The 12,426-nt window shown below is 36.4% G+C and overlaps 1 protein-coding gene across 3 annotated transcripts in view; it reads left to right on the plus strand.

Moving 5' to 3' along the window:
* The window catches only part of LOC109106946 (tetratricopeptide repeat protein 27-like), an 81,355-nt gene that overhangs the window by 49,152 nt on the left and 19,777 nt on the right, over positions 1–12,426 (plus strand). For all 3 annotated transcript variants that reach the window (XM_042742206.1, XM_042742205.1, XM_042742204.1), the window contains 2 exons: positions 5,885–5,980; positions 11,065–11,187. In XM_042742206.1, the coding sequence (XP_042598140.1) occupies positions 5,885–5,980; positions 11,065–11,187 (219 nt within the window). The remainder of the gene's footprint in view (positions 1–5,884; positions 5,981–11,064; positions 11,188–12,426) is intronic.

The following is a 12,426-nucleotide window of genomic DNA, read 5'->3' on the forward strand; positions in this document are numbered from 1 at the left end:
CTTCCAATACACTTTTTTGTTTTTGTTTTTGGACAGAAACTGGTTCTTTTGTGCATTATTAATTTTTTTTATTATTATTATTTACTGTAATTTGTTCATTGTAGGATTGTGAATATAAATCCGTCTCACCACACAAACATTATATGGCTGTTCTGCTCTGAAAGTGGTTTACTGCTAAGGTTATGGTTTAAGTTATAGAGTCATCAGTCATATTTGAATGGCAAGGCTTCTTAAATGGTCATAAATTAATCTAGTCTAGCAAAAAATCTATATGTCTATCTAAATCTGAGAGACATTAGTATTATTATTACCAAAATTAAATTATAATAATACATTATTCATTTATACATTTGTTATCATTAAACACCAATATATAATATAATTATTATACAATTTATACATTACTATTTATTTTTATTATTATTATTACTAAAAATGTCATTATTATAATACATTGTTTTGCTGTTTATTTTTCAATTTACCATTAAACACCCAAATATAATAGAATTATTCTTATACATTTTTCCATTATTTTATTTACTATTTATTATTATTATAATTATTATTATTATTAACAACTCTAGTAGGAAACAACAAATTGTATTAATTATTATACTTTTTCAATCCACTATTATTGTTGTTGTTTGTAGTAGTAATAGTGGGAGTAAAAAGTGGGTAAAAATATAAATTTAGTCTAGTAAGAAACACTAAATAATTTTTTTTTTTTATTGTACTTAGTTTCTTTTTTTTTTTTGTTATCACTGTCCGCTGCTAACAAATCATAGATAAAGGAGTGTTGCAGTAGTTTGTCCATTTACTGTGGCTGATGATGACATCCTTCTTTTTGAGCTCAAGTGACTCCCATAGACACGGCTGTAAGCGCTGAAGGTGATCATCAGTTAAGAGCCTATAGAGCTGAAGGGTGAGATCAGACACTCTCTGTATGAACATACGACTGATGGAAGGTCATTATCGAGCAGAGTTTGCTGTGACACATTGCTCTCTACTCTTTTTTTTGATTGCCTCCTTCCTTCCTTTAAGTTTTAAGTGTTTGCCCAGTGGAGCTGCTCTCTGGCATCCCAAAACTCAATGTGACAGATCGTTGGGGGAGCCTGACTCTAGGAGGCCACCCTGAGGGGCAAGTTTGAGTCCGACAGGAGATCACAGCAAGTCACACAAACACCTGTCCATCACAGAGTTAGAGAAATCCCACTGCTGACACCGGTGAGTTCAGTCACCCTGAGAGCGATCCCGGCTGAGCAGAGCCCCGGAGCGATGATGAGAGAGTGACAGCACACTCTCAGATGAGTGAAGAAGGACGAAACACTTTAACAAAGTTAAAAAGATGAGGGAGAGAGAGGAAAACGAAGTAGAAAGGAAAGTCAGGTAGCACTTTGTTGAAGTACAAACCCACACATATAGTTTATATACCCATCTTTTCTCAAAAGTTTGCATGCCCTTTAGCCAAATATGGAATGTGTTTAGCACTTTCTTAAGAGTGATTTAAATTTTAAAAATAAGATTATAAAAATTTTTCAGTACTGCCTTGAAGAAGCTATATAACAAAGGTGCATATATTCTAAAAGACGACAAAACTTGATTTGTACAAATTGACTTCTACAAAAGTTATCTTTACATATCTTTTGTTCTTAATAATGTGTGTTGCCTTAAGCAACAGTGACTGTTTGCAGTCATTTTGTTTTGATTCTGTTAAAACTGTAAATGGTGGACTGGCAATATTTATTACAAATTTGAGAAAAAAAAAAAACTTTAGTTTTTAGACTAAAGAGTTCAGAATTTGCAGGGGGGAAATTGAGGTGATGGTGGCACTAGAGAGTTTGATTAAGAAATTCATTAATAGATAAAGGCTAATTTTATGCCAAGTTTAGCAGTTTGGATTCCTTTTAAAGGGGTAGTTCGCCCAGAAATGAAAATTCTGTCATTAATTACTCAACCTCATATTAATATTTTTGATGAAATCCAAAAGCTTTCTGAGCCTCCATATACAGCAACACAACCAACACATTTAAGGCCCAGAAAGGTACAGTAGCAAGGACATCGCTGTAATAGTCCATGTGGCATCAGTGGTTCACAGGAATTTGTAAAATTGTTAAATAAAGTCATTATTTTTGCTTTCTTTGTGCTCAAAAAGTATTTTCGTAGCTTATGACATGACAGTTGAACCACTGACTATTTTAACAATGTTCTTACTTCCTTTCTGGCCCTTGAATGTGTCAGTTATGTTGCTGTCTATGCAGGGTCAGAAAGCTCTTGGATTTCAAAAACATCTTAGTTTGTGTTCTGAAGATAAACAAAGGTCTTACGGGTTTGGAACGACATGAGAGTGAGTAATTAATAACAGAATTTTCCTTTTTGGGTGAACTATCCCTTTAATGACATGAATCATTTGTTGTCTGCAGACACAAGCCTCCTTTGATGGCAGAAGTTCTTGATTGGGTGAATTCCAGGAACATACTGAACATTTTTACACAATCATTCATAAATACTCTTCAACTTCACATTTGATGTTATCAATTTAGAAAGATTTTTGTTTTGTCTTCAATATAATTCTCTTTCCATCCTGAACAGTCGTGACATTTTGTGAATATCGCACACACAGACTGTTATCTCCTCCGTCTTGCTGCGGTTTGAGTTTCACAGCGGTACTTGACAAACTTCATTTCCTCTGCCTCCTCTGGCCTTTCTTCAGAGATCAAGAGCACAGAGTATGTATTCAGAAATGGCAGAAAGGCAATTTGCCTATGTGCTTGGCATTTTTCTCTCAGTTTAGAGCAGCTGGTATCTAGGCCACGGAGTGGGCCAGGACTTCAGAAAACGTTTTATTCCCTTTGTATATTCAGAATGGCAGAGTCTGGTGCATTGTTGGATTAGAGGTGCTCTTTGTGACTGCACCATTTGCCTTTGCGGGGCTTACACCATGCTCTATCGACTGCCAGCTTCTTATTTTTCATTTAGGACTCTGATCAGGCCCTGGATGATGTAGATTTTTCTGATTGTAAAATTTAATTTCAGTGCATAATCAATAATATCCCTGAAATAGAAGTTGGCAGCTTGGGTCTTTGGTATGGATTTAGTCTTCTCATGGCAACTTTGGAAAAAAAAAAAGAGACTCCAGGGCATGTGATTTTGAGTTATTTTTGGGGCAAAACAGTTTTGGTTTGAAGTAATTCACCGAAAGAATTTTATTTTATTTTTTAAATTTACAACAGATGCGCACTGCAGTGGATGTATGACAAGCGGCTCTTACTAGACACTAGGGCTGGGTAAAAAATATAGATATCTCGATTTTAATCAATTTTCATTTTTAGGAAACTATATAGATTCTTAAATCCCAAGAATCGATTAGTCTAGCCTGTTTTCAGTTAATGGATGGGACATTGAAAAATCAATACTTTTTACTCATACAATGTATTTTTGGCTATTGCTACAAATAATTGATTTTGTGTCAGTTATGATCAGAAATTGTCCATTGTACTGGGATATGTTCTGTCTATAGACCAAAAATATAATTTATAATTATTATATTATATTATGTTGTTTGTACCAGCATATTATATTATATTATATTATACACACTAGCATATAGATGGTCTCAGAGCTACCCAGACATGGACCAAAAAGCCTCATAACTCTAATTTGGATTTTAATTGGGTCTTTTAAAAGTACTACTAGACTAGTTTTACTAATATGAAGTTCTAAAGCAGTTATTGTTGTTCTACTTAAATGCTAGATTGCATTTGCATTGCTGTGAATGGATTTTGACTTTCCATAGGGGTTTTTCTTTTCCTCCTCTCTTCAAGTATGCTGAGTCATGAAGTATGCTTAGTGATGTCATTTCCTCCCGCCACTGTATTTGGCTCTTGGAGTTCCTCCATGGAAAGGTTTACGTGTAATTCAAACTAAACGGCCAAATTGTTAACTGTGGGGGAGTTAGCTTTGCCCCATTTTGTCAACGGCTTGAGCAGAAAGAGCTAAAGTGTACCTTTTTTTTTTAGTCATTGCTTAGTCATTTTTGAGTTTTCAGTCATTTAAAATCAATTATAAACCTATTAGATATAGATATCTATACCTACATCCACAGTTTCAGTGGCTTGTTCCAGTCTCTCTAACTCTGTTAGTTATTACTGTGTGATTCAGTTTTTGGGCACTGTTTGCGTGCAGTGCATTGCTTATTTTGTTTTTTCCTTTACTTTTCCATGCCAGCACCCACTGACAACTGATTAAAGGTCTTAAAGCTCCTCTAAGATGTTTTTAGTTGTTTGTTCTTTCTTTAATAAAAGGAATGCGTATACTGGAATATTAGACTGAAATGTAATAAAATGTATAATTAAATTTCTATGTAAATTATATATTTTATTAATGTTTTTATATCCTCTTATATATCAAAACTCATTGGCTTACAACAGTAGAATAAAATAAATAATCATTATTTAATTTGAGATAAATATTTATATAAGATATTCGAATTTAATTTTAGATATAAATTGTAAAAAGTAGATTGTGATGCACTTTCTAATAGACATCTCAGTGATGTGCGTATTTACTGTGAAGCCACGGTGTCCTTCCACATCAGAATTCATTTCTCAACTGCTCCCTCAACCCTTCGTGATCGGTAGATTAGCATTTATTTATCTGAGGCGTTTTCCAGCCCTGGAAATGCTAAATAAGTAATTAGTTATCTGCTACCCCCAGACGAGCTTTGCCATCCTCCATAGAAACTGATCGTATCTACTCAGTCGGAAGTTTTATTTCCAGATGAGTTTCTTCCTAAGTGAACCCCCAACTGGAGCTGGAAAATTGCATCTTTATTGCATTTTGTCGTCAGTTTACGAAATGCATTTTCTGGAATGTGTAACAGTTCTTTACTTTTGCTTGATTCTGAAATGTTCTGGAACTCAAATGTTGCAGACAGTTTTCCTGTCTTCGCTTCATATTGGTGCTAGTTGCAGTCCATATGTTCATAATGATTGACAGCTGGGGATGTCAATCAAAGATGTGAAGGGTAATGACCAAAGACAGCATTCTGTGTATGATCATTTTCAGTCAGTTATTCTGTAGATAAGGATGCTTCTAATTTGGAGTTGTGGCCTTTTTTGCATGTACACGACTGCAATGTGTTATTGTGTTTTATCCTATTGCTTTTTGAAATATGGTTTGTGAACAGAATGAGTGTTGATCTTCTCACTAGATTCTCAAACAGCAGGCCCGCACATGTTTTAACTGAGTTTACACAGCAATCTAAGCCTGTAGCGTATCTCTGTGGAGAGCAGAGAGGCATCTCTTTCAAAAAATTTGAATAAAGATGCTGCCATTTTGGCATGTGCTGGCAGATCTGTTAGTTATTGCCATCATTCTTGGAATGTGTGATTTGATTTCTCTTTTTTCTCCTTCTGGAACACTTTTTGCCATCTTGTTACTGATTGGAAAATATATTTAGGTCTGTGGTGAGCAGTAAATCAAAGCTTAATGAGTCACTGGAATAGTTTTTTAAATTGTTTTCCCCACAATGCGTCTTAATTGCTTAGGGGTGTTTTTAACATTCTCACATATCACACTAAACCTTAAGCACATTAAAAATGCTCTTTATATTAATGTCTGGATGTCTGTAATACCTGGAGAGAGATATCTGTTAACATTTGTCTTAAAGGCAGCTGCTCGGCTGTTACGGGACCCTCTGGAAGTTCATGATTTGAAATCCTCGCTCATGGCTGCTCAGTTTTAAGAACTACCTTGTTTTCTTGTAGCAAACTCTGAGGAAAATCTGTGTTATTTCAACACAGAAGAGAAAAATGTCATTAGTGAAAGCAGCAATGGTTGAAAATGAGACTGGTAGTGTACTAAATGTCATTTTGTTCTCTTTCAGACCATGGTGGATTACTTTAGTGAGAAGAACTGTCCCGTCACTGAGAGACTCAAGATGTTCTACACCTGCTCAGCACCTCCTCTTTGGGATCTACAGGTTTTACAGATTTACATACCCTTTTATAGCACGTTTTATAGCATTTTTTTAATAGCACTTTCATAACAAACATTTACGCATTGTACCGTTTATCTGGATGGGGCTTTCCATAAACCTCCTTTTTTAAATGCACAAATATATACGTATTCTATATCTATCTATCAGTCTATATATATATAGCCAATGAATGAATGTGAATGATTAAACAAAACTGTGTGTAGTTGATCGTTTGAGTGTTTCCTAAAAGTGCGTTAGAGAATTTTGGTCTGAGAACCCATTTTACCCTTGATTGAGCCCCCACCATAAGTCACATATTATAAAGCCAGATTACCTGAGTTGATTTGAAATGGAAATGATTGACTCATTTGTTGGTGCCTAAATTGATTTGCTTGCATATTTTCTCTCATTACCAGGCGCACAAGTGCATTGAGCTAATCACCTCAAATGAGCGTGGGCAGCCGTTATTTATCTATCTACTTCTCAGAAACCCATTTCAGTAAACACAACAGCTGGGTTATACAGCTAGTGTCGCGTCAATAAGAGCTTTGGCAGATAGAATATGAAATTAATTTCCCCTACATGGCGAGGGCATCCAGGGATATGAGACGACGAGTTCATTTTGACAGTGTTTATCAGGTAATAGTGCAACCTGTAACTCTCCATTCCTGCCTGATTGGCCAATAATGCAACTAATGAAAAGCAAACAAATGTTTTCTGAAGAGAGAGGTTGTTAAACAAGTGAATAAATCAGAGAGAAACAAAACAATGTATGGAGGAGAACGGCAAATTGTAACAGGCCAGCATGGATGGAGGGTTTTGAAAGAAAAGGAATGAAATGACTGAATAGAAAACGATAGTGAGTGGGTGGAGGGAGAGATGGATAGATGAAAAGAAGGGAGGGCTGATGTGATCAGTCCTGTGGATGACATTGCTCGCGCTCTGTGTAATAACAGTGAACAGCAATAAAGCTGGAATTGAAGTCGCTTCTATTGCTGGCAGGGGAATAGAATGCTGCAAAACTGCAAGCGAGAGAGAGAGACGAGAGCAGCATGCAGCCAGAGAAAAGTGTGTGTGTGTGTGTGTCGGGGTAAAGAGACGGCAGAGCGTTGGAGGGCATAAAGGTTTTTTTGTTTGTTTTTTTGGGAACAGATTTCAGAAATTGTTGGATTTGCTTTCAGACTGAATCATTTTGGCTTGTGTATGAATCAGAAAAGCATTCACTGTGGCAGTTATGTTGGAGATTAAACGAATGAGGAAATGAAAAGACAGAAAAGTTGCACAAATGGGCTCCCAACGCCTTTCTTTCTGTCACTTTTACTTTTATTCTGTCTTTGTATGTCAGTTTTTCGAATTGAGTGTGTTTTATTGGCAAGACAAAAAATTGTGAATTTTTTATTGCTGAAACATTTGCTGTTTTAAAATTAGAAATTGTACAATGTCAATTAAAATAAGTAAATAAAATAACAGTAAATTGAATAAAATGTAATTGAGTCATTTTATTAATTTAAGAAAATGTAAATAAAATCAAAAATAAAAATTATAGAATTTGTGTGTGTAGATCTCTCTATACATATACATATATATGTATATGTATATGTGTGTGTGTGTATATGTATATGTTTATACCCTATACCATATAATAATGTATATATAAGTGTGTGTATATATACAGTATATATGTGTGTGTGTGTGTGTGTGTGTATTTGTGACCCTAGACCACAAAACCAGTCAAGTCGCTGGGGTTTATTTGTAGCAATAGCCAAAAAAACATTGTATATATGTAAATATATATATTAGTTAGTTAGTTTAATCTGTAGTAATCTTTTAAGTAAAGGTGTTTAAATAACGTGGGTAAATATAAATAAATAGAGTTGTACAATTTAGATAAGACAAAGTATTTAAATTGATCAGAGCATTCTCTCTCTCTCTCTCTCTCTCTGAGTGCTGTGTGTGTGTGTGTGCGCACGTTTCTGTTTCCATCTTTCCCTGTATTAGTTAGTAGCATCACGTTTCGTCTCCTGGCTGATAGGTCACATGATCACCGGCAGCCCCACCGGTGTGTAGATCTAGATTTATAGGTACCCATAATGCCTGTGGGACGTGATATGCCACTGAAAGCGGGTGAGATGGTGGTGCTGGTGGTGGTGGGGGGTTGTCATAGGACCGAAAGGTGAAGGAGAAATTGAGCAGGAATTGAGCATTTCCTGGCGCTGAACCGCTCGCAGCTACGTGTCTGTGATGTCTTGCTGATATCCGAGGTCGAGGGTGACGTCGGTTCAGTGTGTGTTTACTCTCCACAAATACAGCAGTTTTATACATCGCCATCATAAACTTCAGTAGATGATCTCCAGTGGGGGCGGTGCACATCTCAGTATGTTTATTATCAGAAATACATGGAGTTGCAGTGGACACAGCCTATGACTCTTCATCCTTTTTGGCACTTCATCCATCCGTTCTCAAATGATCTGTGAATGACAGAAAGCCACTAGCATTCATCAGAGACAGACGAGACACCAGCTAGCAGACGAGGGTCATTAAGAGACAGACGAGGGTATTATATATATATATATATATCTATATATATATATATATATATATATATATAGATATATATATATATATAGCTGCTGCCTGTGAAGCATGACATCAGGGTGATCGATGGCCATTCGCGAAATTCATCCTTTCAGAAAGAGGGTGAGAGAGAAAAAAGACTGAAAAAATGAGAGAGAAGATGGGGTGTGTGTGTGTGTAAGAGAGAGAGAGAGAGAGGCAATGTGTATCTTTGGGAAGGTGTAGAGAAGTGTAGGTGACCTCCTGAAGTAGGTGTGTGCGATATGACGATTTTTGATCGTGGACGATAAAAATGTCTCCTCGATCTGCTTTTGAAGAAACATTGTAGTATCATGCTATAGCACATATTCTATCAGTTGCAGTTCTGACCCTTCAGGCTACGTTTACAGGACAAAGATGTAGTCAAAAACAAAAGTTTTTCCCTTGCGTTTTTAAAAAGTTTCACATATACACAACAACGTTTTCAAAACAATTCGCATTTACACATGCGCGAAAATGGCCAAAAACTGTGTATTACATATGCCAGGCCAGTAGTTGGCGCTGTCACCTTGTTAATAAACACTACCTGTAGGGAAGTGACAATTATGGCTGCATCCGAAAACTGAAAAATGCTGCCTTCGGAGGACGCATTCCAAGGTAGGAAGGCATCAAAGCACGTCCGAATTCAATGTTAGCTTCAGTTGTGTCTCATGTTTCTGGCCGATGAAGGCAAGCATAGTTGTATCCTTCGCTGCCCTTTGATATCCCCCACAATCTGTGCGTTCATTCCGTGACAGTTAAGCCAAAAAATAAAGATGGCGTCTGAAAGTTGCGGTCGCCATTCAGTTGTGTATGTTTGTTTGTTTTTGATCAAAATTTTCCACTTTTGATGTAATTTCTAGCGAGAAATTGATACTGCAGTAATGCAATATCCACTTAGTTATCACCATAGCTCTCTTTATTTAGCTGTAGATCATTTAACGTTACATGACTCACAAGCATGTTCCAAAATCAGATTCGTGTTTTGCAAAAAAACGCTGCCTGCAAAGTCATTGCCTGAACGTGGCAAGGCAGCAAGTCACCTGCCTAGGTTTTCGGATGCAGCATATATGTTGTATAGATCCACTCTGATGTTGGTTGTAATATTGGTGAAGTGTACACCACACTTTGCTGAAGAAGCGTTAGCAAACGCTTGAGCAGCAACAATAGTACCATGTACTTGGCCAATGTTGTTGTATGTTTGTTCATGCTTGCCTTTAAATTCGACACGTACTTGTTGCATGTCTAAAACCCATTTTCAGTCCACAAAATACATGACGACATCATTTTCAGATTCCTGTTTTGGATGTTTACACATAAACGATAACGTGGCGTTTTCAAAAACTTGCCATTTGAAACCCATTTTCAGTCCACAAAATGCCATTGTCATGTACACGAACAGGCAAAACGCATAAAAAGTTTCCTGTTTTTGGCTGAAAACATTGTTGTGTAAACGGCCCCTCAGTCTCAATGCTGTACAATGCCACATACATTCACATCAGTGTTAACTCAGCGGTAGAGTTGCTCTCACAGGACCTGAAAAAACGGATACGTGCCTGTATATTAGATGCATGCAGGTCTTAAAGGGACAGTATTAAACATGCAGCCCACTGTCATTAATGGGATAGTTCACCCTAATATTTAATTTCTGTCATTATTTACTCACTGTCACATTGTCCCAAACCTGTATTCATTTCTTTCTTGTGCTGAAGACAAAAGAAGATATTTTGAAGAATGTGGGTAACCAAACAGTTGCTGGTCCACATTAAATTTGATAGTAGGGAAAAAATACTATGGAAGTCACTGTGAACAAGCAACTGTTTGGTTTTCCACGTTCTTTAAAAAAGCATTTATGTTCAGCAGAAGAAAAAAACTCATTCAGGTTTAAAACAACTTTGATCATGATATGAATGGACAAACAGATGACAGAATTTTTATTTTTGGGTGAAATATTCCTTTAATGTTTATAAAACATCAAAAACACAAAGAGAAAAATCACTCACTACTCTTGACTGAAACACTTTAATACAGTTGCTTTAGAAATCAGTCTATATAGTGTTTTATTTTTATATTTGTTCACTCAATTTCTTGAATGCTCCTGCTAAATACACCTATTGTACCGGAAAATAAAGCACTTTTTATTTGTGTTTTATTGTATATTATGTGTAGTTGTAATGTGCATCTTTGTTCTTTTTAGTAGCAAAGATAAAACAATGACAAATTGCCACTGTTGCCCCCTAAATAAAATAGCTTATTAAATAAATAAAATAGCCCTGGTGATATCTGTAATTTAACTGAAGTGCCAAAATAAACCAAAGTGAAATGAAAATCACTAAACGCATTCCTATTATTTGTTTATTTTTAATATTTTTGGCTGTGTCCACTTGCTAAATATTTTTTTTTGAGTGCCTCCCACATGCTGTGTGTATTTAGTGGCAGGTGGGCTGTATGTTGACTGATCTTGGCTCGCTGTTTGTGTGTCTGTGTGTGTTTAGAGGCAGTTGGCAAGTCTGTTGACTGATTTGGGCCTAACAAGTTCTGCGCTGCTAATCTACGAACGGCTGGAACTCTGGGAGGATGCAGTTGTCTGCCTGGAGAGGTTGGGACAGCATGGCAAGGTATGCTACTCACATGGGTTTTGTTAAAGAACACTTCAAACTATTTAAGTATCAGTTCAAACGAATTAATGCTAGTGTTGCTGTGTAGATGAGTGAGTATGTTCAAATATTATTTTGATAGTCTCACAGTATTTACCCTTCAGGGAAATCAACCTACAAATGACATACTTATAGTTGTCTCTAAATATTAAGCTGGTATAAGAGAAAGTGACTTCTGTTAAAGATCTTCAAGAGGGATTTATTGCTGCGTTTTCCTCTTGCCACATCCATCTCTTCCCTTTGTCCTCTCTATGTCTCCTGCTCTCTTCTTCTTTCCTTTCTATATGAGCTCCTGTCAGCATGCTCTAACAACACGTCTCTCTCTCTCTCTCTCTCTCTCGCTGTTAGTGCAGATTTCTGGGAGCCATTTCACAGCCTTATTAAGTTACCATCCACTTTGTGTACCAATCAGATTATAGGGTACATCTGAGGTCAATAAAACCAGCCAATCACCCCCAATCTGAGCTGTAATATTATAAAAATGTACTGACATCCACTCTACTATAGTATCTGCACTCACATTAAATTCTAAAGCCATAAACTGCAGGTATGCGTAGAAAAGAAAGTAAACAACAGAATATCGAGACGGCTGAAAGGGAGTGATGCTTCATATGAACTGAACGAAATGAGAAAATCAGTGAAATGTGTGAAGCAGAGAGAAAGAGAGGTGAGGAAAAAGGCGCATACACAAATCAGCAAGACTGGAGTGTGGAGAAGTGCTTTGCTTTGCTTTGAGTTTTGCTGGTGGTTTAATCCGTGAGATTCTGTGTTCGTTTAATGAGGGAACATCTTCAGAGCACGAGGGATGTGTACTGATGTTTATTTGATTTGAGTTCAATTTATTGAGCTCGCAAGAGCTTGCATGAGTAGTTTTAGATTGCTGTTGGAATTTACTGTTTGGAGGCTCTTTCCATGAATACTTTTACACTATTTTTACTTTATATTATTATTATTATTGCTTTACACTGTTTAATTATTTTTCAATACCATTAATGTATCTACTGTAAATCCAATTCTTTTGCATTGACCACTGTTAGTTTACTCTCTCTTATCTAATGTGAAATTGTAATCGCAAAAACCGTTATTGTTAACTAATTTGTTAGTTTTTGGGGGGCATTTTGCCTTCATCAAGAAAATGTAGAGTAAACAGGAAGCAAAGTGGGAGAGAGAGAGAAAAGGTCATAGAGCCAGGGTTTTCAA

The sequence above is a fragment of the Cyprinus carpio genome, chromosome B17 (assembly GCF_018340385.1).
Source record: "Cyprinus carpio isolate SPL01 chromosome B17, ASM1834038v1, whole genome shotgun sequence".
NCBI lineage: Eukaryota > Metazoa > Chordata > Actinopteri > Cypriniformes > Cyprinidae > Cyprinus > Cyprinus carpio.